The following is an 18,037-nucleotide window of genomic DNA, read 5'->3' as shown; positions in this document are numbered from 1 at the left end:
GCATTTACCCCACATGCGTTTGATCCAGATGTGTTCCCTTTCCTTAGTGCAGCACTGCTTGGTGTCTCAGCAATATTATATTAAGACACCAGCACACCATAGATCCGTTAGTTTGATTTATCTGCCTGGGATGCAGCAGGATATAATGAATATTGCAAGAGGGTCCATTACCTTCAAATGGGTGTAATTAATCACCACGGTCTTTATGCGTTAGTGCTGTAACTATTTTCTAAGACCAGGCTCACGGCTTTGCAAGATTTTCCACAGAGACATTTTAACATTCTGTCATTAACTCACCTTTTCTTGTCTGCTTTGATATACTTATTGTATTTCAATAATAAACACACTTTTTTCTTTTAAGAGGCAGTTTTTGAGAATGAAATGATACAAATTGACTTTTCTATCTGTGTATGCAGGAAGGCTGAGAGGGAAGGCGTTCTACTATGTTGGAGGGAAGGTTTTCTGTGAAGAGGACTTTCTGGTGAGTAGTCAATTCACAATCAATGTCTAGTATACCTCAACTGAGGTATGTGGTCTTGTAACCTTTATTTTGACTTAAAAAATAGGTTTGGATACCTTTCTCATACTGAATTGTATTCACTTTCACACAGTCCACATGTCCATTGTCTCAAGGCTTCCAGATCTTTCTGTATTTAAGATTGGTTAATCAAAGTTAGCCCCTTTTCCTTAAATCACCATTCATCCATATATCTTACACACTTAAATGCAACCAATAATCTGTCAGCCTTTCACTTAAATGCAAAATATCAGCTGGAGACTTTGACCTTGTGGCCCAGTTTTTAGCATCCAATGCAGCAGATTCATATCAGTTTCCTCCCTTGGGTGGGACTGAAAGGAGGTCAGTAACTGGAGAAGCTGCTTTGCTAGGGTTTATAGGGTGGAGAGCGGTCAGGCCATTCACACCAGTGCAGAATGACTGTGTATACTTTGCAAAAATGGAAAACTTTCAGTACGCATCATCATAGGATGTCCATTAAAAATCAATTGAAACTGGTTGGTGAAATTTGCCGTTTGTCATATTTGTTGCCAGTTTACATGCTGTTTTTTAATGTGGGTTTTTGGGGGGTTAAGTTTAGGGTTGCTGCAAGTACTGCCCAACTAATCCTTGTATTCACACTGTCAGTGGCTCTGTGTGTGTTTACCCACGGAGCCCTCTCTGTATAAAAACTCATCTATATCTCTTTTCACCAAAAGCTTGAAGTTGCTCAATTAAAATTATAATTTATACCGAATTAAATTTGCTCTGGCCATGCTCCCTCTATGTTCTGTTAATTACATCTGCTCCTCTGCCAACCCTGTTAGTGTGGCCTCTCCTCACTCACACTGTTCATACAGAATAACACATAATAAAGCTGAGCTGATTGATTCAAATACTGTATCAGTTACCTAATCTCACAAAAAGAAAGTGATTTTAGGCACTTTTAAAAAAGGGGCTATATGGATTTTTTTCTAATGAATTATTAATAAATCACTTTTTTACTTCCTTTTTGTCAATAGGCTGTAACCTCACTTAGAAATTAAGCACACACCTGTTTTCTCAGTTGCTTGCAACAGCCACTATTCTGCTTCTTATGTGAATGTATTGGGTCGGGATGTAGTTGCTAACATTATCTGGTGCAATATATTATAGTTGTAATATTATGACTTTCTATATTACTTCACCAGCTAATGCGACTCATGTTACTATCCTGTGTACCATCAATATTATGTAAAAGTGTTGATTTTAGCCTGCAAGAAATGATGTAACGGTACCATTACAACAAAAGAGGGCAATAAAACACTTATTTCACCACCTCAAGCAGAAACACCTTGTTGAGTTTGAGGAGAGTCAAAAATCCTGCAAGGAGAGGTCAACAGCTGTTGCGAGTTGTTAACCTAAATTTTTTTAGTATTTGTCCTATCATTAAGAACACCATTATCACAGAAATACCCTGAAATATTGTGATATTATTCCATATCACCAGTTAATTTATTTTCTCCCCTTAGCATATACGCTCAATTAAGAATTGAGTTGAATTAAGCCTCTAAGGCTACCATTACGATCTGTTGTTTACATGGCTAACGTTCTACGGAGGTTTTTAAAAACGGCATTGTGTGGCGGGCACTAGCTCATGTGTTCGACCAATCACCGTACACTTACATCATTACTCTTGTCCTGGAAAAAACCTACTCTGAAGTAGAAAGCTAAAAAAGTCCCTCAAAACAGGGAAACTACGATCGTTCCCAGTTCTTGCAGTGCAAACACACTAAAAAGGGGGAGAGATCCTCCAACCGGTCATAAAACTATGAATTCCTCAGGTCCAAAAATGCCTATTGTGGAGTTGCTTAGCGTTCAGTCTGAAATGGTGGGTCAGTGAATTCAGTCATCCATTAAATAACCAAATTCCAATGACATCACTGTCGTCTTTTTTTTTCTGTCTGTTGAAGTACTCTGGTTTCCAGCAGTCTGCAGACAAGTGCAACGCATGTGGACATCTGATCATGGACATGGTGAGTGTCTGTTACTTCTTTCCAGCTGTGTGTACTTTTGTGAGTTTTGTCTGTGTTTGTGTGTGAGTCAGAGCCAGGTGATCTCAGCAGAAACTTGAGAGTTACTTCATCCTAATTGAGCTTTCTGTGGGCACATCTGGATAAAGACTCAGGAGACAGCATTGGCTCCACATGTGCATCTCTCTCTCTCTCTCTCTCTCTCTCTCTCTCTCTCTCTCTCTCTCTCTCTCTCTCTCTCTCTCTCTCTCTCTCTCTCTCTCTCTCTCTCTCTCTCTGACACACACAGTCTCTGGGGTAAAAACAAAACACACACACAAAGCCATATGATGAAGTCAGGAAGTGTCGCATCATATGCAGGATTTTTTTAGACATGAGTCCTCACATGTTCTCCATCCGGCAGACAGAGATGGAGTACATGTCTCTGTTTTTATTGTGCTGCCTTATCTTCACATCTGCATATTAAACGTGCTGTATATGTATGTAGCAGACATCTGTTCAGACTGTATGTGTGTGTTATGTTTCTGTATGTAACATACAAAATGTCATCTGCCTCTGTCTTAAATTTGCCAGAAAACACATAGTATGTTTATTTAATTGCAGCGTTTTTCTTTAAGCTTCATTTAATAGGCGTGATTACTTGTTAAATGATCCTGAGTGTCTAAGTGGGCTTATTCTCTGCTTTGTCTTATTCCTAGCTGCTTTCACGACCCACTATAGCCACAGGAATCATTACAAGTGAATCTAATCAAAAGGCAAAGATATTTAAGAACAATGACTATATTAACCGTGGATACAAATAGTAAGGAAATATAAAACGCCAGTAGCAGAATGAAATAGTGTATTGATGTCCTGATTTTCTTCACTCATTTCTCTCTTTATAGATCCTGCAGGCCCTCGGGAAGTCGTACCACCCCGTGTTTCCGCTGTGTCATCTGTAATGAGAGCCTTGATGGAGTGCCCTTCACTGTGGACACTGAAAATAAGATCTACTGTCTCAAAGACTACCACAGGTAAGTGTTCTTGTTATATATTTCAAAGGAACACGAGCGCATGACCTCGATTTATCTGTGTTAGTTTAGCTTGACAATGGAAAAAATGTCTAGGTGTCATATTCCAAGTTAAATGACAGCACAGGTCCTTGACTTTCCCTTGTTACTGCAGGATCTGGTTGAGAAGGGCCAACTGGGTTTCTCTCTGCCACGTGTGGCAGACACATGAGAAGTGTAGTCAGGGATGAAAGGAGAGGGAGGTGGAAAAGATCACTGTCCAGTCAGAGGTGTGAGGAGTGGCGCATGGCCGTTGGCTCCTACAGAGCGTCTTAACGTTTGAAGGAAAAATCAATTTTTTCTGTGTGTGAGAAAAATTGATACTGCAGCTAAAGTTATCAACAGTAGCACCTGTAGTACCTCAACAGTTACAGCCTTTCTTCTTCTAGCACAGCATGTACAGCATAGCCAGGCACATGGCCGATCACCGTCTGGCAGCCCCCACATGTTCTCGATTAAATCAGACAAACCTTATTGTGTATACAGTATGTGCTTGACTTTTAGCGGTCATGCCCATCCACAGTGAGAGGCCCCTTTGTTATTCCCTCACATCCAGGTGCCAGCCATGTGTGTGTGGAAATAAAGAATTCATTTTGCTTTTTGCTTTTCTACTCCTTTTTGGATCTGGGGATTCATATGTGTGAGGCAAAGCCAGCACATCTGCAAACCTGGCATCTCCTTGGTTGGATCAGGATCTTTAATCTAGTCAGAGTCGGGAGGGAGAGGGGGAGGCTCCTGTTGCGAGAGTGACACCAAATATGAACTGTGACCTTTATAGTCTTTGGATAAAGTGAATTCAAGTTACTCAAGTTCACTTATTTGAGTGCAGTTCAAACAAATCTATAAAAACTTGTTTCTCTATGCATCTAACCCTGTCAGGGTCCTGGCGCCTAAATGTGCAGCCTGTAACCAGCCCATCTTGCCCTCAGAGGTAAGCTAACACTCACCTTTATCAGGACTGGGTCATGATAAAATATTTTCATGTGCTGTCTCTCTGTATTATTATATTTTGACAAAATTCTCATATCAAGGTATTGTGGTACACTTGTCTCAATCAATAATAAGTTTTAAAAAAGGTTGAGATCTTAAAGTTTTACATTATTTAAAATGTTGAAGATTCAGGTTTTGTTCTAAAGAAAAACTAAAACCATTTAACTCACTGGTATGAAGTTTTTAACATAGGATTTTGAATACCTAGTTGGATATCTTGTCTTACCCTACTGATTTGAAGTAATGCTTTGATAATCAGTATAATACCACGTGTATGTTGTGTGTTTTGTTTTGTTATGGTGGTTCTGGTGTCATGTTACATGAGCAGTATGTATGTTGACAACATATATGTTTTGGGAATGTTATGTTTTTATCAGTGAGTTGATAGAAAAGGCGGGAAGTCAGGGAGAGAAAGATGTGGAATTAATGCAACAAAGGGTTGGATTTAAACTGGGCGTTGCGGTTCATGGTCAGCACCTTCACCAGTTCCACAGGGAACCCCTGTGTTAATTAAAAGGAATGTTGACAGTTTTAATGTCACTGCATTATATAGCAAGTCCTGTTACCCCAGCCACAAATGCCTTACTTCTTAGTTTACAAGTCACTGTGATAACTCACTGTGACATTCCAGTATCAACTTTAAATACACTCAGGAGAGGCTGTTGACTAAGGCATAGGTTTTATGTTTGGGAGATGAATGCCAGGTCTCCTAATTTCCTTGAATGGCTGAAATGTAGATGTACATAACAATATGAGCATTAATTTTTGGATTTTTTTTAACCTGACACTGGGGAATATTTAGTGGTGACTTATACGATATCAGTTGTAGTCTTTTAGCACCTTCAAAGCCACAAAGACAAATGTCAATGTAGAGGGAGTGTCACATGAATTCCAGCATGGTGTGAGTGATCAGCTTCATAAATCTAGAGGTTGTCCACCTTTTAATCAGTAGGAGCCCAGCAGGTGACGAGTCCTTATGTGCTCATGTTAACTCAGTTATGACCCAAACACAGAACTTGGCATACAAGTAGCAAGTACTTCAATACAGCCATATTCCCTAGACTACAGGTCAAAACTATGTGAGGCCTAATATATCTGGGCTTTGATTTGATGTTTTGTTAAGGAAGAAAGCAGAATGATAGTAGGGAGAAGTTCACACAGGCAGGACATGCTGGCAAAAGCAAAGAAATGTCCAAACTTAGACTTGACTTTGCTGGAATGTCCCGTGCCCTCCCCTTTGAGTAAGCATTGAGGCCAGTATTTAGAGGAGAGGTAGAGCGTGTGTGTGTGTGTGTGTGTGTGTGTGTGTGTGTCTCTTGGGGAAGGGGGTTATGTCTGTCTTGTGCATTTATGTAAGCTGCTGGATGGATGTTAAGGGCAGTTCCCTCTCAGGCTTAAACTGTATGAATAACACTTGACATGAATAATCAGGAGGACAAACATCACACACAATCTGAGATATAGGATCTTTGGACAGATTTGCAAATGATTTCCTACAATCTTTGGCTCCTTGCAGCCATATTTTGTGTCTATATATATTTTTGTTAATGTGATTTCTAAGTCCTATTTTGAGTGTGACTTGTTGAAAAGTAAATTCAGAAACTATAATGGAACTCCACTGATAGTAAAAGGGCCGTTGACAAACCCGTAAGCTCCAAGGTTGTGATGCAGAGAAGTACTTTAAAGTACAGACATTTCATCTCTTGGCTGACAGTGTGCGCACACTTTTTATCGACCTTTTGAAGCTTTTGTCAGACTGAACAGAATAAGATGGAGGAGTGTCTTTTGGCGAGATTGGTTTCAGCTGCGTTTGTCTGTCTGAATTTCTTTCCAGGGGTCTGACGAAACCGTTCGTGTTGTATCCATGGACAAGGACTATCACGTGGAATGCTATCACTGTGAGGTGGGTTAAAACTCGTCACATTTCTCTGTTACAAAACTGGAAAATGAAATATGCATGTTTAATGGCTCTGAGCCAGGGACCCTCTGAATGGCTCGTTAAGAGAAATCATAATGAGTAGATCCCCAATCTTAATTACAGTCTCTGTGCTAATTACATACTGCTTTGGAGAGCAGGTATGCAACACCTCATCATCCCTATCTCATCATTTTACTCAAGTGCCTCTTCTTTTTTTTGCCAAAGGCTGATTGACAGCTGCTCTGTTTTCACGAATAAAAATCAGTGGGCTGTGAAGAGCAGCTCCCTGTTAGTAGTGTTTAACTGTTGAGTGGCTGCATCCTTCCAGTCGTTTTTTGTTAATCATAGTAGTAGCTCAGAGAGGAGCATCTTGACATTAGGATATTGTCTTTGTAAACACTGTAAGCCATAACACAGATAAAGAATCCATGTTTTTTTCTCTGTATGCACAGATTTGAGATTTGCTAATAATGAGCAGTTTCAGTCCTTTTGTAAACACAACACCTCTGAGGCAGTTATTGCTGTCCAATCTTTTAGTGGTTGGAAATGAGGTCAGAAATCACACAAATTCTCCTCAGTTCTTCTATCCAAACTCAAGTAACCTTTCAGTGGAGGCGTCTCATCCGTGGTTCCTCCTTTGTGATATTCAGGAATGTAAGATGGAGCTCAACGACGAGGAGGGTCACCGCTGCTACCCTCTGAACGGCCACCTTCTCTGCCACTCCTGCCACCTGAAGAACATCGAGCTGGGCTGCTCCTCTTCCAGCGGCGCCTCCTCCTACTAATACCTCTGTAGGTGGAGTGAGACACCTGGTGGATTTACAGAGGAGTTGCCACAAGAGTGTCAGACAGCAGTGGTGGCGATGTACAATTCTTGTTGTAGAGGATTGATTCATGCAATGCATCAGGTCATACTTGTGGTTTGATATGTATTTTCACAGGAATGTTAATGAAGTTTATGCCTCATGAGGTTTTGACCCCATAATGAAGTACACCAAAACCTTACTTTGAATGCAGTTAAGCATTATGTTATATCTTCTGAATACATACTTGGCAGGTGTTGCCATGTTGTTGTTTTTTATGTAAATATCAGTTGTGTTGGCTGTGTAAATATCTGATAGTCAACTTGTTTTAGATATGGTGTACCTTCAACTTCACGTTTGCACTTCAGCTCTGAATTTAATTTCAAGATTGATTCATAAATCATCTGCCTGAAGATTCTAATAATGATAATCATTTACACAAAATATAATTAAGTCCACTGTTGAATGTGAGACAAATCACAGCTACCTAATGTTTCAGTCGGAGAGAAAGGATCATCTGCTGGCTCATTAACTAAGATATTAATGGAAATAATTGGTTTAATCATGTGATAGTCTGGATGCCTATAGTGCCTCCACCATACGTTTCTACATGCAATAATATCAGTTTGTAGGTATTTACATATGAGTAATACATAGAAAGTAACATTATTTGAACATTATTTTAAAAAGTCATAGCATAACAATAAATCGTTTTCAATTTGTTAACCAGTTACCACTTTATAGAAAGGGTTTGTTTTCTTCTCAAAGTGGTTAACAGCGATAACCAGAGCCTTGAGTGTTGGTATTTTTCCATATACAAATTCCATTATGCAATAAATTAGATCAAACAATCATTTTTATACACAACCATTCCATAGAAATGTTAAATAATGCCATTATCCTTGATGTTGCTACACCTTTGTGTCCTTACCAATTCACAGCCATGTAAACATTTTTATGACATTTCTGTCTTGCTTAAATTTGAGTAAGAATGCTTATTTTGTACTTTTCCAGGTTATACTGTTCTGTAGTAAATAAACCAATAAGCCAATATTTGTCACATGCAGTCTGCTCCAAGCAGACAGACAGATTTGCAAACTCTCTATTTACCGATGAAGATGTTGGTATTAGGCCTGGACATCTATGTATTTTGTTACAAACATTGTATATTTAAAAAAAGATATATATTGTAGGACTATATTCCTTTATTTGTGTTAAATTCTTTGCGCAAAACCTCTTAAATACTAATCTGATCTGCAATGGGAAGTACTGTTTTGATTGCCTACTTTGCCATCCTTATATTATTCATGAGTTTACTAACTTAATACTTGTTGCTTGTCATTTCAGGTCCTTATTTCATAGCCAATTGTAGTTACAATGAAGAGCAAACATATACGTGTTGTATGATTGCTGTAAAGAAAATATTTAATAAATGCATTGCAATGGGCCAACTTTCTATTTTAATTTGACCCTTTTTTACAGTAGAAACACCTGAATTTGTTAGTAAATCCATATCTTTACTTTCAGTGAAGACCGATATCTATTTAGTGGTACTTTGACAACACTGATGCGTTATTTGATCAATGTGTTTACAGTATAATTCATGCATTAATACAGTCCATTTCCATTCAGCCCTGAACAGTCATGTCCAATGTGGCACTGCAGGCATGCAGACTGTCGTCCCCAGCACTGCCCTGTAGATTGCTGTGCAACACACAGTGCACATTTTGCAGAATTTGGTCGATAGCCCACATTTTTTCAAGTGTGTGTGCTCATAACCTCTGCCTCTGATGAAGCACTAACCTAAACATGAACAATGAAAACAAACTTAAATTAAACCCATGTCTTCCTGATGTAATTTCAAGTGTGCAGCTGAAACCACAATATAGATGAAGACAAGGAATATTATTGTGCAGCCCTTAAAGGACACAGTCAAGTGTGTGATGTGGAGTTGGGGCCGGAGAGATGGCCTGTTTGGAGTTTGCGGTCTCTCCTTGAGCTTTGCCTCCCAGCATGTTTGGTGGCAGGATGAAAAGGTGAGGCTCAGTTAAATTGCCAGAATGCAGAGTTGGTCCTTTTGAGAATAGCCGCAGGAAGCTCCCCAGGTCCTGGCGTGGGTGCGTCTGGTGATTCCCTGCTTCAGAATCTCCCATATCGCCATACGCAAAACCAGCCTAACCTTCGAAAATATAAACGACCTGTATTAACAAAACATTTACTTCAGCTATAATACTAGAGATTGTGTGATCAGTTGCTATTTGATCATGACTGGGATGCAGCAGTGTGACAAAGCTGTGATCACATAGAAAGTGATCACACTCTCTTATGTAATTTGTAACTTTCACTTTTTAAAAAATGTAGATTTACCTTATGCAGGTGCCTTCACCTTTTTGTTGCAGTCAGGCCAATGTGCGGGACCAAATTATGAAACAGCTGCAAATTACAGCAGAATACATATTATTAATATAAGATTGTTTTCAATGTGTGATCCTTACCCTCTGTGTAATTTTTTATTGTAGTTTTCCTTTTTTTTGTTCTGTTTTTAAGTTTGTCTACATTGTTTTGTATTGTCTAGATGTACATTTTAATATCTTTGCATTTATGTTGTCTTGTTTTTTTTTAAATAAATGCTTTTTATTTGTTATTGTTTAAAGAACTTTTGTATATGTCTTATATGTTTTGAATCCCGGAAGATAAGATGGGTTTTCAAGGTGTCAGCTAATAGGGATCCTTTAATAAACTTAAGTAAAAGTATAAAGCTGGACATTCAGTCCCTGTGACCCGACCCCGGATAAGCGGATGAAGATGGATTGATGGATGGATGGATGAGTGTCAGTTGTTCTAAGAATTTTTAGACAATAAAGAGACTGTGTTTGCTAAATTTAACATACTTTTGGTGCCCTCCACACCTGGTGGCACAATCTGCTAAGTGGCCCTGAATCGCCCCTGTCTTAGGGTGGTTTGATGACATGGTGGGTAAACGGTCTTCTCATACTCTCCCAACGACTGCCACAGGGTGATGACCTGGGCGCACTCTTCAGTCAAGGCAAGACAGTGTTCCCTGAGGCCACCCAAAAACTCTGCACGGCCTCAACCCTTAATATTGTCACGTCCAAAAGAATCCTAATATAATATAATCCTAAATATAATTTTAGAACTTATGATAGCAGCAATGAAGGCTAATAAACCTTCGAGAGCACAGCCAACATAACCCAGATTCTGTTCACAAACATATAAATGTACATTTAAAAAAGAACTGGGACCTTAATCGTGCAATATGGACCCTTCAGAGTCTACATGAAAAAGGTAAATATTTAGTTTAAGTTTGTCTTTGTGACCAATATACAGTTAGAGTTAGTGTGACAACAAATACATGCTAGTGTGCTCCACAGATGCTTGGGAGGCAGCAGGTGTTTCTTTCTGTGTAGGTGGGGACAGCAATTATTTTTGCATGAATACTGAAGATGGTTGTGGGAATGTGCAGGTGCATCCAAAAGATACACCTGGAAGAAGTTGTCACTTGCCAATGTAGGCGACTCATGAAGGTGGCATACAACTGGTGAGAGTCAGTGGTGAAACCCACACAAATCTCTGCATGAAGAGCTATATGTCTAACCGGATGGTCATTTGCTCCCACTCCTCAAACACCTGCCTCAGAAGAGTGTTGCCACAGCAGTCTCGGCCGACAAACTGTACCTCAGGAGGAGCCACTTCATCTGGTTTGTTGAGACCTTTAATCATCGACCCAAGACCAAAACCTCAGAATCAGCTTTATTGTTAAGTAGGTTTACACATACAAAAGTAAAGCATCATATTGGAGTGATGCTTGCTATCAAAACTATTATTTAACACAGCTTCTGTCCACCTGGGACAAAGAGGATTCTACAAGTAAGTAAGGCGTAGTGGATAAGGGAAAAGGGACATGGACTTTACAAAGGTCTTTTAGCATAAGTACTAACTTAGCTATTTATTTATGAATTTACAATCTGTAACTGCATGACTAGCTAAAATAAAATGAAATATAGGCCAGCCAAAGCAGGAGTAAAACTGTTTGTATCTTAATGTTAACTTAGCTAATATCATCAACAGGCAAGTTAGTCTCTCAGATATACAAGTTAAATTGACTTTGCATCAACATAATGTTAGTAGGATGTATCGAAATCGCTATTGGAAAGCAAGCTGTATGTGATTGGACAGGTAAGTTATGGTAGCTAGTCATTAACTTTACTAAGCCACAGGTTATTCCTTAACATACATACAGTATATGCCAATGTATTTGTATTCACAACAGCCATAAAGGAGTGAGTTACTTTTGATATGTTGGTAAAAGTGAAACATTGTACTTGATCGTTGTCTAACTTTTTGTATTTATTATTTCATGCAATGTCTCTTTGGCACAGGGATTGGTCAATTCTTGGTGAAATCTTGGTAGCAATAGGAGTGCTGATTGGCCACAGCATGCAAATCCTGGTAGATTTGTTGTTGCAGAGGGAAACGTGATTGACTTTCACGGTCACTGACAAGAACAAGGTGGCAGGAGGGAGCACCAAATTAAAGTAAGACATATTTGGACAATGTTCAAAGTCTAATTATATATTACATAGTTGCTATTATACTATATAGCTATTAATATAACATTTAGGTGGGAGTGTTTAGAGTCATATGTGTACTATAACTATGATATTGACCTGAGAGTAAAATAGAGAAGTAGTAACTTAGTTGTATTCATAGCTTGTTTGTCCTCCGGCTCTTAGCCCTAGATCAACAGAACATGGTTGAAATTAATGTTCTTAAAAGTCTGGGGGGAAAAAGTTGGTTATCCATCACAACCCAGAGATTAAAAGCACGAATCATAGGCCTATGTTCTTTTTAAAAGTAACTGTAAATATCGATTTCTACACTACAAACCATGATGTCTTTCTTTCTTTGAAGACAATTCTATATATATTTATTTATATAAATATATCTATATATAGGCCTATATATATATATGTGTGTTACTTTTACAAGTACATCTGCTTAATATTTATTAACATTGATGCATTATTTGATTAACGGGTCCACAGTGTAATTCATGCATTATAGGCCTGCATTCAGACATTAGTCCCTGCTGCAGTAGTGGACAGTCATGTTGTCCAAAGTAACACTGTAGCATTCTAAGGCCATTTGATGTAATGTTACACTGAACAACAAAATCGACCGATGGAATATATCGTGTACGACTATTTATAAAGAAAACAAACACTTAAACACAGTTTACTTACTTCGATGGGGTACAGCCCTAAGCTGGAGTCGAACCGCCAATCTTGTTGTCCGCAGTCAGATCTCTCAGCCTGTGTATAATAATGATCGCTTGTTTCAGTGAGTTTCCGTTTCGGTTCTTAGTGCTAGATGGCTGGAACATTTTTCAGTCAAAAGTTTCGAGCCAGCCAGGAGTCGAACCTAGAATCTTCTGATCCGTAGTCAGACGCGTTATCCATTGCGCCACTGGCCCGAGTAAGGAGTTTTAGAGTCATATGTTCTTGTTAAAATGAACAAAGCTGTTATTGTTGGTGGGAACGATGAGACTTCAGCAATAAAGCAGCTGAGGGGCTGAAAAGGGTCAGTAAGTCAAGCAGCGGACCAAACCACTGTGAGGCGCATGAAGGGAAGGACATTATCTTAAAACAAAACAAAGAAAACATTGGATTCGTGGGAAGAACAAGCCATGTCAACCGTGTGTCTACCAAATAAACATAACTAGACGCTGACGGACAACAGTGGTTATATGTAACGTTAATTGTTTTAATCTAAATTATTGGTAGGGACAGTTCAGTCGTCGCTGGACATTGGTATGGATCGTCTCTGCCAAAGTCTACGCTCTTGTTAGTAGCCTAACGACTAACTTAAACGATTTCTACGATTTCTGAATCGTGGGTCGTGTTATGTTTCTGCCACAACCTGTTGACTGTTATGTATTATTAGATAATGTGGCATTCTCAAATCTATGATCTAAAAACTAAACAAAAAAGATTTCCCGCAATGCCCTTATTAGCCAGTGTCGCGGTCGGACCTTGTTATCCACCAAACGCTATGACAATAAGGGAGATTTCTCTCATGTTCAGTGAGTTGTCTTGATGGCACTGCATTACTAAAAAGTAATGTAAATTACTTCAGCTTGAATCACTTGAGCATGCTTTACATGCAAGGTGGTTAAAACAGAGAAATCTGATAAATATTGAGTTATGAATAGCTTTACATGCTATTCTTTATAGGCCTACTATATGTTGCTCAATAAACAAAGTTTTTTCTGAATGAACTAGCCTACACTCCACATAAAAGCTGAACTTAAAACAGCAGTTTTGATCTTACATATCAGCCCAAACTACCTTATTGTTCCCCTGTATTTTTTTAAATCATTTTAAAAACATGATAAAAATACATATAAAGGTGAAGGTATAAGGGTATACCCTCCTTTGCAGGCTTAACCAAATGTTTTGTTCCAAAGCAACAAAATGTATTTAATATTGATAAATAATAATTAGAATGTCATTTCCCAAAGTAAATGTATCACAATTTTAAAATACATAGGTGCCCAGTGAGTATTTTATTGATATTCCATAATACTGTAATGTGTAATCTGAAGCATTATCGGTGTTTATAACATTTTGTCCATCCAGTTAACATACATGAGGGTGGCAATATCGTGCAAACATCTCTCAATATAATGCATAATGCAGCCAGCTTTGTGAATATAGAATTTATAGCAGACCTGTTGATGTGAATTGCATTAGACTGAACAAGAGCTAATAAAGTGGCCAGTGAGTGTATGTTAGTGTCAACAAGCTCTGTCACCACGTCTAAGTTAGTATTTGGTACTGTTAAAGCATGTATTCTGTGCCACATAAGATAAATTTGAGCTGAAAGGAATCTGTGAACAAGTAGAACTCCTTTATAATAGCAAGGATCATGTTCATCGACTTTGTAGGAGGGAATGTGCAGTCCTGCTGTCTTCACACCAAATGGGAATCAGGTCTAAGTCCTGCTTTGGCCAGGCACATTCCCATGTAAACATCATCAATGGGAAAAATGATAATGGACTGGGACATATTGTATATGACCAAAGCTGTATAGCCAGACAAGAGGAACCCCCCACCACCACAGTAGGGGGATATGAGTCTGACCCTGCACCTGAACTGGAATAAAATACTTGCTTGATGGTAATCTAATAGGCCCCACATTCTGGATCAGATGGCCAGTAAAGAGGTGCCTCTTGCCATCATTGTCCTTGAGGCTTTGGAGATACTCAACCATGTTGTCTGTGTTGGCAAACACATCATCATCACCATTTAGCAGGAAGCGTTTCTTTCCATCCATTCTAAGAAGAGTATCTGCTTCAAGGTGAGGTTGTAGAATGTGTCACAGAAGTCCCATTGGAGAATGTCTTTGTACTCGAGATGTCTTTGTACTCGCGTTGCTCCTGCTCTAGGAGTTTGTTCAGTCGCTCTTTCTCAAAACCAGCATCCATTGTTCCTAACAGGAAGATCCTCCTGATCCACACACCACTGTGTAACCTCTCTTTAGCCCAGGTTTTGCGCAGCACCTCTTGGCGGTTGTAGTTTACAGGGGCGCTTTTAATGACCAGTAGAAGGAAGACTTTGCGGGACGCATCAGCTCCCCCACATTTGTCAGGAATGTCTAGTAGCATGGGAAAATGTCGACAGTGTCGATAGTAGAGAAAGTCTTGTATGGCATCAGGAAGGGATCTGAAGTTTGTGATGCTGGCAGCAGACACCTTTTATGTACATCTTGGCCATGGGTATACATAGAAGGTATTTTTACTGGGTAACTTTGTTTCATCCTTTCTCACATCTACTTTGAGGTGAATGGTTTTGTGGTGTATGCAATATTTACAAAGGATCATGACAAGAGCTCCCACCAACAAGAAAGCTCTTTTCCTCCTTAAAACTCTGCAGTGACAAAAAAGAATTTTCACATGAACTTATCTCAGTCTGACATAATATTTCAAAGACTAACATTAAGTACGGTTCTATGTTCTTTGAGTGTAGCAACGGGGGACTACAAACTTTCAATACGTTGTACAACCTTGTGTTGTATTTATATCATTTTCAAAAGAGGAATGCAATTCACAGATCATGCAGCACGCAATTAAATCAACCTTAAACAATAATTACCTGAACATATTGGTAGATCAATGAGAGGGGTCGATGAGCTTCTCTGTCATAGTCCGTCTGCCCAGATTGTGACTCATACACATCCTGTTACAGGATGCCTATGAGGAAGTCTCAAAGCCCACCCTAACCAATTGGCAGATCGCCAGCCACAATCTTCCCAGAAGCAACTTCTGGGTGTTCCAGCATACACAAATCTGATTTATGAACAACAACAACAAAACAATTTCCACAAAACCAAAATTATTTGTTTAATTTATAATCATGCAGCAGCCTTTCTCCCACCCTGTGTACATCAGACTCTTTATATCTGCACACACACAAATGCAGAATACAGTGAGCGAGCAGATCAAGTGGATCAAATAGATGTTTCGCTTGTTACTCTAAGTAAGTGCAATAAACCTTCACGAGTAAAAAGCCAGCATGATTACACAGCACAGCATGCCAGCTAATAAAAATTGTTACAAACAAGCTAAAATGAAAGTTGTCTGTATGTAGCCTGTTGAGCTTAGTTTGCCATGCATCTTAAAAGTTAACAAGTGTTCTTTCTGTCACTCTCTCATCAATAACTAATTTTCTAGCATGCAGGGCAACCTACTTGGGACTGCATTGTGTTTTCTACTGGAAGGGCACTCTAGAGGGCCCTGCATCACATTTTCTCCATTGGAAGGACACCCTATGGGGCCCTGCATTATGTTTTCTCCACTGGAAGTTGACCACTTCATGCCGGACTTTTGAAGGTGTGCTCTTCTCTATTAAAAGTAAAGCATGAGCTGGCACGTGGAACTGTATTCCTCTCCGGGTAATTGTATGTTCACATAGAAGGCAGTTCACGCATCCCGTTAAACTGACGGATGTAAATCTTGATGCCTTGGGCTACATCCACACTAATAGGATTTTGTTTTAAAACACAGCACTTTTGCTGTGTTTACGCCTGCTGTCCAGACTGAAGCAGGGAATCCGAACACCTAAAACAGAGTTTGAAGTTTGAAAACGAACTGTTAAACATATGTTTGGGTCAAGAAAGCAATGCAGTTGTGATAGAAATGACATCAGTCTTTAGTTACACAATATGTGGGCATTATTATTATTATTATTTTGTTTGTATATTGTATTGCTACAATTACTATTTTATATCATTTTTCCCATCATATTTTATTACTGGGTAATAATATTTGTATTTCTGGAATGAGAAAAATGCATGCAAGTGAACTCTCACTGATCTCATTTTTCTCACTACACATCCTTTTGGAAATCGGTTCTGGCACACTTATATATAATAAGACTAAAATCTTATCTAAAATATAATAAGAATAAAACTAAATCTAAAGCTACTCAAATGATCCTGTTCACATTTTCAGTAATTTTGCAAAGAAAAAAAAAACGTCATAACAATCACACCTTACCACCAAGTCACTTAGGAGAAAAATACTCTCATATATTGAGCAAAACGGATGGAAAGGTGAATTGGGACTGGGAAGGAGAAAAGACAAAACGTTCTCACATACATTATAGAGCTAAAGTATCCCCTTTAGTGGAAAGCTAGACCAAAAACCATCATTATTAACAAAAATGAGGTCATAATCTTTTTCCGAAAAGCTCGAGTTCTTTGTTTAATAAATCTAATTTCATTCGATTTGTGTCCCAGTCTTTTAAGTCTTTCCAGGAGAGGGCGGTGTGTGAATCGAGCGCCTCTGTAACCCCGCCCCTACGGTTAACTCCCCAAGTGACGACAGCAGAGTCCTCCCAATGCGGGGGCTTTGTGGATGGGCACTGGCTGTACCGTGGTGAAAAACGTGCGTTCATCTCGTGTGGTGTGTCAGTGTCAGTGCCAAACAGACCGACCCAGCGCGAAGAAGAGCACTCGGCTGTTTTTACAGACATTGTAGAGGAATACACAAAGCGAGTTCGGCGTGCACGCATGCATTAATGTATGTGTGTGGGTGTGCAGATATCTGGAGGTTTTCGAGCAATTCAAAGTGGACCGCTGCTGATGGAGCTGCTGGCACACTGAGGCTGGGTGTGACTTGTGACTGCCTGCATTGTTGCACATGTTTCCTGGGATGAAGTAACTCTCCTCATTCATCAAAGGAATAATTGATAAGCTCTTCTTTTCGCTCTCAATGGTGCTTGAAGGGTAAGCAAAAAGCGAGCTGTCAGTGCATTGTTTACTCTGCGAAATCGTCCCCGCGTGGATGCTTGCATGCCTTTGTTTTTCAGTCCATTCGTCCCACCTTTCTGTGTTTTTGTCAGCTAGAAAGCTGCTGGTGCACATTTTGCTGCACAGCATTTCTGCTCATTTTTCAAAATGCAAGACTGATGCATTTCCCTGCATGATGAATTGTGTGTGGCTGAGCAAAAACCCCTGGTTCTGTGCCTCTTAGCAGAGAGATGGACCGGATCGGGAATACCATGCAGAAGAAGGCTGCAGAGCTGGAGCGGCTGGCCGAGGTGCTCGTCACTGGAGAACAGCTGAGGTAGGTCGGTCTCTACCGGGATCCCCAATGACCCCGAGTGTGCTGTTGGCCAGACATTGAGGGAAACTGTGGCGTTTTGGTCAGGATAATCTGCAACTGAGCACCAAACTTGCAGCTGTGA

At 39.5% G+C, this 18,037-nt stretch overlaps 1 protein-coding gene, 1 long non-coding RNA gene, 1 other non-coding gene and 1 pseudogene across 3 annotated transcripts; 1 reads left to right on the top strand and 3 right to left on the bottom strand.

The window, feature by feature from the left end:
* The first annotated feature begins 422 nt into the window (after positions 1-422).
* LOC119918989 (LIM domain-containing protein 1-like) lies at positions 423-8,460 on the top strand. The gene is given in 7 exon segments (XM_038739561.1): positions 423-481; positions 2,449-2,511; positions 3,393-3,424; positions 3,426-3,521; positions 4,437-4,488; positions 6,382-6,450; positions 7,116-8,460. Coding segments are annotated over 6 exon segments (393 nt in total). The 5' UTR covers positions 423-481; positions 2,449-2,502; the 3' UTR covers positions 7,251-8,460.
* Positions 8,461-9,288: 828 nt separating this feature from the next.
* Positions 9,289-12,895, bottom strand: LOC119918988. Its single transcript, XR_005447531.1, has 3 exons — positions 12,533-12,895; positions 9,636-9,701; positions 9,289-9,447 (listed from the first exon to the last, which is right to left on the bottom strand). It is a non-coding gene; the product is annotated as an uncharacterized LOC119918988 (long non-coding RNA).
* Positions 12,690-12,762, bottom strand: trnar-acg. Its single transcript has one exon. It is a non-coding gene; the product is annotated as a tRNA-Arg (tRNA).
* Positions 12,896-13,841: 946 nt separating the features above from the next.
* LOC119918987 lies at positions 13,842-16,049 on the bottom strand (annotated as a pseudogene).
* Positions 16,050-18,037: the final 1,988 nt, after the last annotated feature.

Source organism: Micropterus salmoides, unplaced genomic scaffold (assembly GCF_014851395.1).
Source record: "Micropterus salmoides isolate LMB-PRFRI ecotype aquatic unplaced genomic scaffold, ASM1485139v1 Ms_hic_scaffold_2516, whole genome shotgun sequence".
Classification (NCBI taxonomy): domain Eukaryota; kingdom Metazoa; phylum Chordata; class Actinopteri; order Centrarchiformes; family Centrarchidae; genus Micropterus; species Micropterus salmoides.
Note: the sequence above shows the minus strand (reverse complement) of the source record. Positions and strands in the feature narration are given on the sequence as shown.